At 41.2% G+C, this 15,904-nt stretch overlaps 1 protein-coding gene across 1 annotated transcript in view; it reads left to right on the top strand.

The window, feature by feature from the left end:
• Nucleotides 1-9,654: 9,654 nt before the first annotated feature.
• BTBD1 (BTB domain containing 1) overlaps nucleotides 9,655-15,904 on the top strand; it is a 35,877-nt gene continuing 29,627 nt past the window's right edge. The window contains exon 1 of the mRNA XM_081293015.1: nucleotides 9,655-10,146. Within this exon, the coding sequence (XP_081149141.1) occupies nucleotides 9,761-10,146 (386 nt within the window). The 5' untranslated portion in view covers nucleotides 9,655-9,760. The remainder of the gene's footprint in view (nucleotides 10,147-15,904) is intronic.

The raw sequence follows: 15,904 nt of genomic DNA, 5'->3' as shown, positions 1-15,904 counted from the left end.
TAATCTATTTATATGATCGTTAATTCCATTCATTGGTTTAACAAACCTTGCATTTCTGGGAAAAATTCCTGATCATGGTGTATAATACTTCTGATATGTTAACAGATAAGGATGCTAATATTTTGCTGAGGACTTTTGCATCTATAGTCACCAGGGATATTGATCTGTAGTTTTTCTCTTTTGTAATGTTTTGTCTAGTTTGGGTCTCCTGATGTTTTGTTTTGTTTTTCTTTTTCTGCAATGCTGGGGATGGCATCCATGGCTTCATACATGCTAAGCAAGCACTTTACTGAGCCTTGATCTCATCATTTTTGAAGGGTATTTTGCTACATTCCAGGTTGGCAGATTTTCCTCTTCTTTTCTTTCTTTCTTTCTTTTTTTTTTTTTTTAGTTGTTGATGGACTTAAGTTATTTATTTATTTATATGCGGTGCTGAGAATCAAACCCAGTGCCTCACATGTGTGAGGCAAGTGCTGTACCACAGAGCCACAACCCCAGCCCTTTTGTTTTCTTTTCACATATTTGGGCTTGGTACATGTAGAACTCCTTGTATTTGTAATTTGATGCCTTTCATCAGTTTTAGAATATTTCTAACCAGTATTTCTTCAAATACTGTTCTGTCTCATTCCCTATTGTCCTTCTATGACTCCATTATACTTGTGTTAGTCCTTTTCATTTTGTCTCATGATTAACAACAGCATATGTTCTTTTCTGTATTTTTTAATCTTTTTTTTTTCTCTTTTGTTTTCCAACTTGGGCATCTTATACTGACCTGTTTTCCTATAGTAATACTCCATTCTGCTGTGTCTAATTTTCTATTAAACACAAATCATTTAGTTATTAATCTGCTTTAGTACTTTTCAAGTCAAAAATCTTCATCTGAACATTTTTAACAGGTTCTCGTTATTTGGTAAAATTCTTCATCTGGTAAGATTAATGGTTTCTTTTCTGTCAAAGTTAAACCTGTAATCTGAGTTTCCTAATATGTAATAAAAATGTGTTTACTAACTTCGCTCTCTAACGCCAGCACTGCCTCTACCTCGCCCAGCTCCAGCGGAAGGAGAAGTGGGGTGAGTAAGGAGGTCTTTGTATCAGGACTTGTAAGAAGCCTACTCACCCACAAATCAATGGGTGGTAAAGTACCCAGGAAACAACTAGCTACAAAAGGCGCTTGCAAGAGTGTGCCTTCTATTGGAGGGATGAAGAACCTCATGGTTACTGGCCTGATACTGTGGCCGTGATATCAAACTCCCCTTCCAGTGTCTGGTGCAAGAAATTGCTCAGGACTTCAAAACAGATCTGCTCTTCCAGAGCGCAGCTATTAGTGCTTTGCAGGAGGCAAGTGAGGCCTATCTGATTGGCCTTTTTGAAGACATCAACCTGTGTGCTATCCATTACAAACATGTAACAATTATGCCAAAAGACATCCAACTAGCACGCTGCATACACGGACAACATACTTAAGAATTCACTATGATGATAGACGGGTTGTGGCTCAGCGGTAGAGTGCTCACCTGGCACAGGCAATGCCGCAGTCTGGCTGGGCACAATTCAGGAGCCACTTGTCAAAAGAAACTAACTTTATTTTTAGAACTACACACACCAAACAAAACAGCTCCTCAGGAAAAAACTCTCAGAGCCCAACTGCCACCACCAGCTTCCCACAAGCCTCTCTCTCCAACACCAGCCTCTCCACCTCCCACAATCCTCCTGCTCTTGAGGCCGATTGGCTGGGTCATGTGGGCGGAGCCAAAGAAGTCCCCCAATGTGCAGCTCCATGGTCTGAAAGGGCAGGGAAACAGCCCAATGAGCATCACCGAGAGGAGCCAATCAGCTAGATGTTGCTGGGGCCACTGTGAGCCAATCATCAGCTGGCAGTCTGAAGGGCGGGGAAACAGCCCAATGAACATCACCGCAGTGGAGCCAATCAGCTAGATGTTGCTGGGGCCGCTGTGAGCCAATCATCAGCCAGCAGGTGGAAGTTTGCTGGCAGCTGGAAGTTTGCTGGGGCCCCTTTGGCTGTGGCTCTCAACAGGCGAGGCCCTGGGTTTGATCCTCAGCACCACATATAAATAAATAAGATCAAGGTATTGTGTCCAACCACAACTAAAAAGTAACTATTAAAAAAAAAAAAAAGAATTCACTATGATGGGAATCATTTCATTCTCAAAAATTTTTTTTCTCTTCCTTTTGTTATTTGTAGTTCTGAATGTTAGATTCCCCCCCCCACCCCAACGGGGTCAAATGGTACCTAAGTATATGATTGTGAATAGAAAAATAGGGGACAGAAATCAGGTATTGACCATTTTTCTTTTTTCATTTGTGTGTGAATTTGTAATGTAAATGCACGGATGTAAAGCACTAATGCAAGTGAAAATGTTTCAGTGAACAAGTTTCAGCAGTTGAACTTTATAAATAAAACTGTTTAATTTTTCTGGCAATGTCAGCATTTGGATTTTTTTAAACAAGTAAATTTCTTATTGATGACAACTAAATGGTTAGTAGCATTTTTATCATATAGTAAATTCCATCCATTCACTATAATTTTCTAACTTATACATGCAAGTACATGTTTTTGTTGTCCTACCTGCAAGTACATGTTTTTAATATTGTCTGTCTTCTGTGCTCCTCCTGTAGGTTTGTGTCTCCAGGGGGCAAAATTGCAACGCATGCAGTCAAGGGGAGAAATAAAGAATGCCCATGCACTTCTGCCCCTTTCAGTGTTTTATTCACTCAAATTACTCAATACAATTTCACTCTATAGGTTCTTCTTTTTTTTAATTTTTAGTATTTATTTTTTTTAGTTTTTGGCGGACACAACATCTTTGATTGTATATGGTGCTGAGGATCGAACCCGGGGCCGCACACATGCCAGGCGAGCGCGCTACCGCTTGAGCCACATCCCCAGCCCACTCTATAGGTTCTTAATCAAGAAAACAACAATCCTTAATGCTAGGCACTGCAATAGACATAATCAATTTACAGCAAACAATTCTAGATTAATTAATTCACAGCAAATAATTCTAGATTAATTCTAAGCACTGCAAAACACACTTAATCATGATAAACTAATGACAGACATTTTCTCTGCATGCTAAGTTCAAATGTCTTAAGCCTTAGGCTTTATGTCCAGCAGATGCACACTCACTCAGACCACGGTGATCAGGTCCGGAACCAAGGCAGGCTTTTCCTGGTGTGGAGTGGATGACCGGTTGAGGAGAGGGTCGTAGGGAGAAGTTGCGGCTCTCACCAAGGTCCAAGCAAGGCAGTGGAATTTGAGATTGGCAAGGATCACGCAGAGGATCAGGAAACGATGACAAGTGATGGGATGTCAGGTCCTCATCAGGCTCTCCAGCTCAAGTGCATCCTTGTTTGGCCTGGCTGAATCCCTGTTCATTTGCTGTATCATTTATACTAAATTTTGGAGCTTTTTGACCCCCCTTTCAATCCTTATCAGCTACTACTGGATTTCTCAGTGACATCATTTACCCTGGGGTCAGAAACATCTGGTCTGGTGGTTTCCACCCTGATCTTTTCACCTTTTCCTCTTATCAGGTGAGGACAGCCTGCCAGGGGCTTCACTCTCTTTATCAGGGTGAGGGGAAGTAACTTGTTTGAGGCCATCCTGGAGGGCTCTGTGGGTGTGCCTGCAGGTTTCAAACTGGAGTTTTTAAAATGGAATTGCTTAGTCTCAGGCCTAAGGCCATCCTAACAGTTTGCTATTAAAATACAATTAAACAATTAAAAATGTGTTTGTTGTAATGTAAACCTTATGGTGGAAAGGTAGCCATTTTGAGCCACCCCCAACCCCCCCCCCAGCATATTTCCCTTTGTCCTCAGTCTTCCAACCATAGTGCCTCTAGTGTAATAGTAATCCAATCATAGCCCTTTCCCTTGCCCTTCCAATTTTATATTAGTCAATTATGTGTATTGTAACTCCTAACTCCCCGTATCAGAACAAGTGTCAGTGCTGTATGAGGGATAGAAACCTGGTCAGACTTCCTGCCCAGTATGCTTGCTTGCCAGATTTTTGGTAGCACAACCTTCTACAAAAGTAAAATTTGCCTTGACAAGTAATTTTGAATACATGTCTGATATCTTGTAGCAATCCACTATTTCTAATAATCTTCTTTCTATTTTTCTCATTATATAAATCATAGTTATTTTGGAGTCTTTATCTGATAAATCTAATATCGGAATCACTCATAGAATGAATTCTATTGTTCTCTTTTTCCTTTTCTCTTATTTTCAGCATTGTGGAGAGCAGTGACAGAGAATGGGAGAGCAGTATCTGACTGTGGGGTCTCTGATGACCTCATGCCTGTGGCATGCAGAGTGCTAGGGAATGTTCTGTGCAAGAGCACAGGATGCTTAGCAACTGTGGTAATGCCTTGCATGAGGAGTCTCAGTGCAAGAGTCTTATCAGCTTTGACCTTGATCTCAGGCACATAACTCCTGGGAATAGAGGGATTCTCTTACTAGACAACAACAATGTTTCACTAGCTCTGTTACTCCTGAGCCTGCCCACTTAACAGTAACTTTAAACAATGGACCTTCTTGAGAGCTACACAAAGCTCCTAAAATTGCACATTGCAACTGTGGTTTGCAACTGTGGAAAACCTACATAGATGTTTCTAGTTTCTGAAACTTTGCTGAATAAAAAGCATAATGTTCCCATATTATTTCACCTGATAATTAGATATATTTAAATAAAGTTTGCTGGTGTAACTCTTTAGATCTGCTTCTCCATCACAGAGCAGCACTCCACCTAACCCCAGTTTTATCTTCAAAATCATCTGCGAGTGTGAGTCTTTTTACTTTTCTTATCCCCCTTTGTCCCTTGCTGGATGTATGGAGTGAATAGTAGTTAAATAAGTATTAGGTATTGTATGGAGTGAATATTAACTTTAGGTAAACATGTTTTGATGTTGTGCTACAAGTGTGCAGCATGTTAGGTATAGATAATATTAACTTTAGGTAAACATGTTTTGATGTTGTGCTACAAGTGCGCAGTGTGTTAGGTATAGATAAGATAGTGATGAGTGCGAAGTGTGGATAAGGTAGTGAAAAACAAATGATGTAAGGGAAAAACCCCAATAAGATGTAAACAAATTAGGTAATGGTTTAAGCTTAGTATAAATATAAGGCACGGAGGACAGGCAGCACCTCTCAGGTCAGGCACTGACACCAGCCGCCTGATTGGTCCGTCCGGTCTCTGCTCCGCTGCTGCTGTGTGAGGACTGCTGTGAGAATAAACGAAGCATTGGAAAGACATCTCCGTGAGTCGGTGTGGTGTGTTCGTGTCGCCGGGGATTCTGGTCCGGGTAGGACACGGCCGGGGACCCGCCTGCGGTTGACCTCCGAGACCAAGGCCCGCTCCAGCTTCGGGAGCTGCTCGCGACACTGGAACTTGCAAGTTTGGCTGCACTTGTCACAGCTCAACATGACTCATAATTTTAATTATTTCCTGACAACACAGTAGAAGAAAAAATGTAGAGTCTCTGGTCCAGCATGGTGGCAAACACCTATAATCCCAGCCCCTTGGAAGGCTGAAGCAGGAAGACTGCAAGTTTGAGGCCAGCCTCTGTGATTTAGCAAAAGCCTATCTCATAATAAAAACAAGAAAATAAAAACAGGCTGGGGATGTAGATCATTGGCAGAGTACCCCTGATTCAATCCCCAGTGCTGGGGGGCGGGGAGTAAGAGTCTCTGGATGATATGTATCTCTTAAAACAGACCACCTTAAACCTGCCAATGATTAGTTTTAAGCTATTTCATTTTGTTCTTGTAACTAGTGTGTAACCCTTACTTCTAGGGCATGCCTATGGCTTTTCACCCCAAAGCCCCTTGTATTTCCCAAGGCTCATCTATCTTCCTGGAATTTGAATTATATAGTCTCTGTTTGTGCAACACATCTGAAGGCTCTATTTACCTTTTAGTCTCTTAGCTACTATAGTTTCTCTCTGTCCAGTTTAGAGAAGCTGTCCAGTAGCATGAAGTAAATTTATATGCAGATTTTTATGTTTAATTCTTTGTAGTTTCTTCCTTTTTAGCAACTTGTGCTTCCTTAATTCTTTCTGCTTGGGAAATAAACAAAAAAAAAATTAGAAGATGCCCTCAGAGAAAGAAATGTCTTATACTTCTCTTCTGTGAGGTATCATAGTACCTCAAGTCTTACTGTTATAGGGACAGACGAGGTAAGGCACTGAAGACAGCAAGAAACAGTTTTATTTGGCTGCAGCCAGGTTCAGATGGCACAGCTTTTGCTGTAATCAATCAATCCCCTGAACACCGAATTCAGGTTTCAGAATTTTATACCCAACATGTAAGGGGAGGGGCTTAGAAAGTTCACAGTCTGCAGAAGTTCACATAAAAGCAGCTTTTTCTTTCACTGTTCTGGGCAAGTTAACCCTTTAAGGACAACACCTGAAAAGGAGAGAAGAAGCTTCTTCTCCCCTTTCTTTCCTCCCCCTGCCAGCTGTTACCATGGAGCCTAATTGGTTACTTTTCTCTCTTTTTAAAAATTTTTTCTTAGTTATTGATGGATCTTTATTTTATTTATTTACATGTGGTGTTGAGAATTGAACCCAGTGCCTCACACATGCCAGGCAAGTGCACTACCTCTGAGACACAGTCCCAGCCCTGGTTATTTCTCTCATCTTAGAAATGTAGATCTCTCTGTGAAGCTCCAGCTCAAGGCCAGAGGCCTTATTAAAGTATTGGTATTTTTTTTTTATCACATTTGCAAACACACTTTTACAAACTACTATACTGGATACATGTTTGTGAAAAACAAGTAAAGGGGGGTTCAGCACCTGGAGTGCTAATTTCTTCCTGGCCAGTGGCCAAGTAAAATAGAGCAACAGCAAAACAGGAAGTTTAACTCCATTGAACTTCTTTGTAGAGAATCTTTTGCTTATAGTCTTAAAATCAATTAAGGTGAAAATTTCTGGAGAAGCTTAGTTAAGACTTTTTTTGTGGAGGAGGGGGTGCCACTACATTACCTGTATTCATTATTCTATAATGTGGACATACACTCCCCTTGACCAAACTTTAGTCAGGCTTTTCTGAACTTTCAACAAGGCTTTGATCTCGGTCCCTGTCCTCTCTGGTCTACCCATGCCAATCTTAGCAAGAATGGTGCTAACTCCATTTAGCAAGAATGTCCTCCACCCCTCTTGCATCCTTTAAGTAGTTTTCCCTTCACTGACTCCCTTAATTTGCTTTTTGTATATAAATCCCCAGCTGTATTTGCATTTGTTTCCTGTATTAAGAGCTGAGTCTGCTTTCTCTCCCCATTGCAATAGTCTTGAAGGCTTACTATTTTAACAAGAATAAATTTTTCCTTTAACAATGCCTTGAGTTGTTTATCTCTCTGTATATTTTCTTCTTCCTCCTCCTCCTCCTCCTCCTCCTCCTCCTCCTCTTCTTCTTTCTGCAGTGCTAGGAATTGAACCCAGGGGCATTTTACCACTGAGCTACATATCCAGCCCTTTTATTTTTTATTTTGAGATAGGGTCTCATTAAGATGCCAAGGCTGACCTGCAGTCCTCCTGCTCAGCTTCCTGAGTAGCTGGGATTACAGGTATGTGCCACTGTGCTCAGCTCATGCGCTCGCACGAGCGCTCGCGCGCGCTCTCTCTCTCTCTCTCTCTCTCTCTCTCTCTCCCCCTAGCTTGTTGTTTTATTTTGTTTGGTTATCAGAGATTGAACCAAGGGGTGTTTTACCATTGAGCCACATCCCCAGCCATTTCTATTTTTTTTTTTTTTTTTTTTAGTTTTGAGACAGGGCATTATTAAGTCGCTTAGGTCCTTCCTAAATTGCTGAGGCTGGCCTCAAACTTACAATCTTCCTGCCTCAGCCTCCCAAGTTGCTGAAATTACAGGCATGCACCACCAAGACTGGGTATGATTGTTTTGGGTGTGAGAGTAAGACATGGTTGCTACATTATGGTTGAAAACTGGTTTTTGAATCATCAATGGATGCTGAAAACATTGACAGGATTTGGGTTAAACTCAGTCTCTGAATATCATCCCCATGAATTACTTATTAATTACATTGGAATCAAATATCTTTACAATGAGAGATCTGGCAGTCACAGTCTTAACTAAGTTATCAAGTTTAGTGTCTTGAACAGTGTGACTTCTGAAGTGAAGCAGTAAGTACAAACATCACCTGCATAGCATTATTGCCCAGAATGTTTAACCTGGACTCTAACTATGAATCATGTAGGGACAACCAGGCAAATCCAGATTGAACTTTCTAAAGAAATCAACACTACTATGGGAACTTTGATTCAATCATGGAATGGTGGGAAATTGTTTATGAAAGACATTTTTTGAGGCAACAGTCCACTCTTAAGTTTGTGGACTGTTCAATGATACTAGTCATATTTTAGATGATATGTGACATTGTTAATTTTGTTGAATGTAATGATGGTATCACTTGTAGCATAACTTCCTTGCCTTTAGGAGTATTGGGAAGGACTGTTCTCTTTCAGTCCTTATCACTTCAAATTTTTTCCTTTCCCCCAAAAGTCATCAATCTGAATGACTAGCCATGGGAAGTCCTTTCCGGGGTTTGGTAGGTGTAGTGATTTTACTAGAATTCAGGTTTAGGATACTTAGATTACTTGGCATTTGTAATCTGAAAGGCAGATCATAAGTGCTTCAGCTATACTTGCTTGGTCAAGAAGTATTTCCGGCGTCTCTTACCTTCCGTCTTTTTTTTTTTTTTTTTTTTTTAGATGTAGATGAACACAATATCTTTGCTTTATTTTTTATGCAGGCTGAGGATGGAACCCAGTGCCTCACAAGGGCTAGGCATAGGCTCCATCACTGAGCTACAACCCCAGCCCCTTGCCTTTCTTCTTTAAGAGCTGACTCAGGGAAGGCATCTGTTCTCTAATCCTGACCTTTCACAGTTGACAGTAGCCTTCTCCATTGACTTTTTAAAAAATGAAATTTAATATTTTATTAATGTAACAAATAAAAAGAGTATAAAATATTACTGAATCCTTAAGTACAGTCTGAAAACAAGTGCTAGAAGAGGGTTTTTAGCAGGAGGGTCTTCAGGTACAGGAATGGAAGTTGGAGGAAATGATTCTTATGCTGGGAAGTAAAGACCAGAAGAGCATTAAGGGGAATAGGCCTGTAGACCAGGGGGAGAAGTCACTGGGGTTCCAAGCCTCTCAGCTCTGCTTCTGGGTTTTCCACAGGAGGGGCGGCCATCTGCAGTGGTGACTTGGCCTTGACTGTAAGGAGTCACGGTGACTGCTCCTCACATGCTCCCGTGGCGATGCCCTACAGTGGGAAAGGCCTGGGGACTTGTCACTCTTCCTTTCCTCAACACCCTGCGAGGAGGGTTTGGGAGAAATAAGAGAAAGCAAAGCGGTGCAAGCTGCCTGTTGATTTCTTTGGATGCCTGGGGTGGTGCTGGTGGGCTGGGGCCAAAGCACTCACGCCCGAAGAAGATCCATCTGCGCGAGCGCGGAGCTGGGTCGCGATAGGTGTCTGGTCCAGACCGCGGCAATAGCCACTAGCGCCGGCTCGGAGGGCCGCGCACCTGGGTCTTTTCGGCCGCGGGAGCGCGCCTGCTGCAGGGGCGGGCCGCGCGCCTGGGGGGGGGTGTCGGGCTGCGGGGGAATGGAGCCGGAAACGCCTTACCGGAAGACAGGGGGCGGTGCCGGCCTGGGGCGGCTAGACGATGGCGGTACCGCTGCGGGAGCTGTCCGCGTAGCTGGGAGCTGCGCAGAGCAGGATGGCTGCGATGGGGCCGGCCGCAGCTGGAGACCAGGTCCCGGGCGCCGAGGCGGAGCCGGGCCCCTCGCCGCCGCCGCCGCCCCTGGGTCCCCTGCTTCCTCTGCAGCGGGAGCCGCTGTACAACTGGCAGGCTACCAAGGCGTCGCTGAAGGAGCGCTTCGCTTTCCTCTTCAACTCGGAGCTGCTGAGCGATGTGCGCTTCGTACTGGGCAAGGGCCGCAGCGCTGCCGCCGCTGGGGGCCCGCAGCGCATCCCCGCACACCGTTTCGTGCTGGCAGCCGGCAGCGCAGTCTTCGACGCCATGTTCAACGGCGGCATGGCCACCACGTCGGCCGAGATCGAGCTGCCGGACGTAGAGCCCGCCGCCTTCCTGGCCCTGCTGAGGTGAGTGGCGGAGGCGCCGGGCGGGTGCTCCCCAGCTGGTGTGCTCCCAGAGGTGGGAGTCGTCCCGCAAGCGGGGCGGCATCTTCTGGTCTTGGGAGTAGATGTTGGTGTCTGTCTCCACCAGCGTGCGCTACCGTTGAAGGCGCCTGCACATTCCAGTTGGCCTGAGTTAGGAGAAGTGGTCAGAGTAGAGGATGGTCGAGGTTGTCCTGATTGCCCGCTTGCGAGATTTGTATTTTTTTTCACTTTTTAAAAAGTTATTGATTAACGTATTAGTTGTCAAGCCTCAGGAGAATGAATAGCCAAGACAAATACATGTTTTTACTTGCCTTGTGTTTCTGCTCAAGAGGTCATATTTGCTCAAAAACGAATTTTGCCATGTATTATATTTGTTCTGTCAATATTTTAGGATAGTAGTCACATATGATTGATTTTGTTCAGTGGAAGAGATGTACTAGTTAGGCATTAATTAGCTTTTTATCACAACAGCTCTCCCTGTTAGGGAGGTGTAGGTATTTTTCCCAATTTTACAAATAGGACCGAGGCCTAGAAAAGTAACTAGTCCAAAGTAATGGAGCCAGCTCACACAGAAGACCATGTGTGTTTCATTATACCAAGACGTTTTTGGCTGCCTGAAAACAATGTGTTGTTTTTAAGGTAGCAGCATCTTGAGCCATACTGAATCCGGGACAGGTCATTGGAATCCAGTGGCTCACCACTCAATCAGGAACCAATAGGAAATTGAATATAAAGTTCACACAATCAGAAATGAATGCTAAAATCCCATTAATAAATGGATAAAAACAGGATTTTTTAATTATCAAAGAAAAGTACAACTTATTAACAAAAAAATATTTAATCTTAGTAAATAAGGAAGTGCAATTTAAAACAATGAGATACTTTCCCCTTTCTTTTGACACCATTTTTTTTTTAAAGTTCACTTCCGAGGAGCACTTTCTGACAAAGATGGGGCTCAAAACCCTTTTGGAAAATAGTTTACTATAGGCTTTCTTTCCACACTCAGGAAGAATCAAAAGTATTAGAAGAATGTTCTGGGCTGGGGATGTGGCTCAAGCGGTAGCGGGCTCGCCTGGCTTGCGTGCGGCCCAGGTTCGATCCTCAGCACCACATACAAATAAAGATGTTGTGTCCGCCGAAATCTAAAGAATAAATACTAAAAAAAAAAAAAAAAAAAAAGAAGAATGTTCTGTACAAAATATTTACAGTAGTGTTATTTATAATAAGGAGGAAGAAGTCAGCTGAGGGAAAGGTTAGGTAAACATTATATTCCACTTGATGGAATATGATGCAGTCACTAAATTTGACACTTGTAAAAACCAGGTAATATGAAAAATGTTTATAATAAATAGAATTTAGAATTCCATGCAAAGTAATTACAACTATTGAAAGAAACAGGCAAGCATACCTAAAGACAAGGATAGAAGGAAACACCAAGATGATGATGATCCTTTTTTTACCTTCTTTTCTCTTTGTTTACTGTATTGTCAGTATTCAGTTGTATTTATTTTGTGTGGGGGTCCATTTTCTAGGTCATTTTGGTTTTTGGTTTGAAATTGACTAGGAGGATCAAGTAGATGATCTTTCCTTTCTCCTTACAGTATTACTTTTGGAGATGAGACTTTGAGAGCATTTTTAGTACTCTCCCTAAATGATACTTATGGCTAAATTAGAGAACCATCAATGTAAAAATATCATTAATTTTTTTCCTTTGAAAAAGTGTTGAAATTGTTAGGATAGACTGTAGAATGAAAAAATGTATGTTTGATCTTTTCGTTGAAGGTGCTAGTCAGTCCTTTCCCATCAATAGAAAATAAGTTGCTTTTATAGTCCTTGAAATGTAGCACAGTGCAGTTTCATTTCTCATTTTCTATTTTTAGTGCATTGTATTTTCATGATATTCATCCTTTAGTTATTGTTTCTATTCTGAAATTGCTATCTAGGCTGTTTTTTGTTATTGTTTTGTTTGCTTTTGTTTTCTGTAGTGGAAATTGAACCTAGGCCCATTTTTAAACTTAGTTATTGGCTGACTGAAGCATAGATGCTGTATTTACCTAGTAAAGACTTACGAACTAAGGTTTGAAAGCCATTTTAAAAACTGCTCACTTTGAACTGCTTGCCCTTTAAATAATATTCATTTGCTCATTTTTTAAAAATTTTTTTTTAGTTGTAGGTGGACACAATATCATTATTTATTTATTTTTATGTGCTGCTCAGAATCGAACCCAGTACCTCATATGTGCGAGGGAGGCACTCTGCCACTGACCTCCAGCTCCAGCCCTCTTTCATTTGTTCATTTGACCATTGTTATATGCCTCCCTGTGCCAGTCACTGGTTTCGGTTTTGGTATATAGCAGTGAAGAAGAAAAGTCTCTGCCATCATAAAGCTTATATTCTAGTAAGGAAAAACTAAGATACGTCAAATACTGATGAGTGTTTTGAAGAAAAATGATCAAGCCTATGGGGGAAGAAGCATTCTAAGCAAGAAAAAGTATGTTTTAGGTGCTGAGTTTCTACTGTTGGAAAAACTGCCAGAGTAAACCAGTGTGATTGGAGTCGAATAAGAAGGAAGTACCTGGCATGTGTGCGGCCCGAGTTCTATCCTCAGCACCACATACAAACAAAGATGTTGTGCCCGCTGAAAACTAAAAACAAAAAACAAATAAATGTTAAAAAATTCTCTCTCTCTCTCTCTCTCTCTCTCTCTCTCTCATACTCTCTCTTAAAAAAAAAAAAAAGAAGAAGGAAGTAATAGGGGCTGGGGCTATGGCTCAGTGTAGAGCACTTGCCTCGTATACATGAGGCACTGGGTTCAATCCTCAGCACCACATAAAAATAAATAAATAAATAAAATAAAGAAAAGATATTGTGTCCATCTACAACTAAAAAAAATATTTTTTTAAAAAAAGAGGGAAGTAATAGAAGATAAGGTTAAAAAAACCAAAAGTAACAACAAACCCTGACAGGATCATGCAGGACTTTAGAGAATGAAGGACTTCGAGTTTCATCTAAATGTGATGAAAAGTATGTGGAGGATTTTGACCAGGGGTGTGCTGTGATTTGGTTTACGTGTTTTAAAACTCATTTTTATAGTTGTTTGGAGATCAGACCATAGGGGGAATAAAATAAGATGCGGTAGGATGAATTAAAAGACTTTTATAGTAGTCCAGGCAAGAAAAAAAAGAAAGAATGAATTGTGTTTAAATGATTAGACCAAATGAGATTATGTAGGGAACGGATATGGATTGTGAAGAGAGATACAAGGATGAGTGCTGGTATCTTCCAGTGTGTGTGGAGATGTAGCCACAGAAAAGGATCATAAAATGAAACAGGCAACTGTTAGTGGAATCCTAAAGGTCAAGTTGAAGATAATGTTTGAAGAAAGTGGGAGTGGAAAAGTGGCCAGCTATGTAAAATACCTTTGAGAGTTGGGTCAAAAGACATTGAATTGATTATTAGTTGTTGGGGTTTTTGGCAAGGGGGGGGCGACTGGGGATTGAACTCAGGGGCACTCAGCCACTGAGCCACATCCCCAGCCCTATTTTGTAATTTTTTTAAAAATTTAGAGACAGAGTCTCACTGAGTTACTTAGCTCCTTCGCTCCTTGCTTTTGCTGAGGCTGGCTTTGAACTTTCGATCCTCCTGCCTCAGCCTCCTCAGTGGATGGGATTACAGGTGTGCGCCACTGTGCCTGATAATGATTAGTTTTGATGAGAGGGCAACTGTGGATATAACCCTGTGGAGTGTTTTTGGCTGACTAGAGGAGGTTGGGGAGAAAATGGGAGATGAGGAACTGCAGATAGCTAGTATAATCGATCATGTCATTTTGTTGCAAAGGGGAGCAGCGAAATGGAGGAATGACTGGAAGGGTAACTTCCTTAGGATGTTGTCCTCATCAGCATCTTCTTTTCCCCCATTAATGCATGGCATATTCCAGACTTTAATTTTCAACTGGACTTTATTCACATAGAGAGGTCTGGTACCTATGCAGGTGGACCTGTCTTTAATAAAAACATCTTTGTTTGATGAGTACTTGCTGTGTGCCATTTACTGTTCTTATGTACCTTATGTGGACTCACATTTCAGATTATAGTCTTTTGAGGCAGGCTCACTTAGTATTATCTCCTGTCAGCTTTATAATGCTATAAAGAATCCCAAAATTCTGGTGCTTAAACTAATTTATTCTTGGTCCTGATTCTGTGGGTCATCTGGGAAGTGACTTGTAGGCTTGACTGTCAGTTGTAATTTGGTTTCATTTTGTTGTACAGATTTCTCATCCTTTTCAAGACTTAACTCTCTCTACCAGTGCTGTTAACAATTATCGTTCTAATATTGCAAATAAGTATCATGGTTCCTCTGAATCTTTTAATGATTCATTCATTCTTTTCTTTCTTTCTTTCTTTTCTTTTTTCCTTTTTTTTTTTTTTTTTGGCCTATAGGATGAACAGGCACACAAAACCTTTGTGATTTGATCTTTGTCCCCACCCCCAATCCACTCAGCGTCCCAAACCTGATTCCTCATGGTCTTTTTCTTGTTTTAATGCCTGTCTTAGAAAAGAGCTCCATATCTTCCTAATTTGCAGTCTTTCTGCTTAAATCTCCACGTTTAATTACTACAGATAATCTTCAAGATTTCCATTTTCTTTCTTTTTTTTTTTTTAATCATTATTTCTACCCCAGAGGTAGAAGCATGCACTGGCTCATCTAATCTCTGACATCATGTTTTGGTTAAATGTTACTGTAGAATAAATCACTGCAATGCCTAGTGTCTTAAACAATAGTTTTATTATCTTTTATAGTAATGTGGGTTGTCTGGGATAACCTGGGTGGTTTGTTTGGCAACTTTTTCTGGTCTCTTATATAGTTGTACCAGGTAGTAACAGGAGCTGGAGTTATCTGAAGGTATGACTCAGATTCTGGAATGGCTAAGCTTTTTCCGTATCCTTATAATCTCAGATCCTCTCTAGGAACCTTCTCTAGCTAGTCTCTTCAGCAGAGTAGCTTGATTTCTTGGCTGATGTTTCCCAAGAACACAAATCAGGAGCTCCCAGTATCCTTAAGGTATAGGCCCCAAACTGGCACCGAGCCACATTCTGTTGATTAAAGTGATCCATACTATGTTGATGCAGATTCATTATGAGTGGAAGAAGGCATGTTTTATTGGGGAGCATCTTAAGAAATTAGTTATCATGTATTGTTGTCTAATGGATACTTCTGTTATCATTATGGTATTACTTCTTAATAATTTCATTGTTAAGCTATAATCTGTCTTACCTGTATATTTTTTTTTAAAGAGAGAGAGAGAGATAATTTTTTTAATATTTACTTATTTATTTTTAAAGTTTTCGGTGGACACAACATCTTTGTTTGTATGTGGTGCTGAGGATCGAACCCTGGCCACACGCATGCCAGGCAAGCGCGCTACCGCTTGAGCCATATCCCCAGCGCCCATATTTTTATCTCTAGCACCTATCACAATGCCTGCTAATATGTAGTCCTCAATAAGAGTTTTTGAGTTGTAATATAAATTTCCTTATACATGGTCTTGTGACTTTTTCCTTATGAAATCAAGTTTTCACCTTAGCCTTTTAAAAACCTTTCAATTAGATTAAATGTAACCTAAGCTTTATCTTTTTAGAAACCCATCTCTGGGGAGAAAACAGGGATAGTTTGATGTTATACAGTCATTTATCTGTGCTCTTGTCCTTAGAGGTTATATATATGAGAGCTTAAGTGGTCA

This window comes from Spermophilus citellus (genome assembly GCF_964194105.1).
Source record: "Spermophilus citellus genome assembly, chromosome: 4".
NCBI lineage: Eukaryota > Metazoa > Chordata > Mammalia > Rodentia > Sciuridae > Spermophilus > Spermophilus citellus.
The sequence above is the reverse complement of the archived record's forward strand: the minus strand, read 5'-3'. Positions and strand labels throughout refer to the sequence as shown.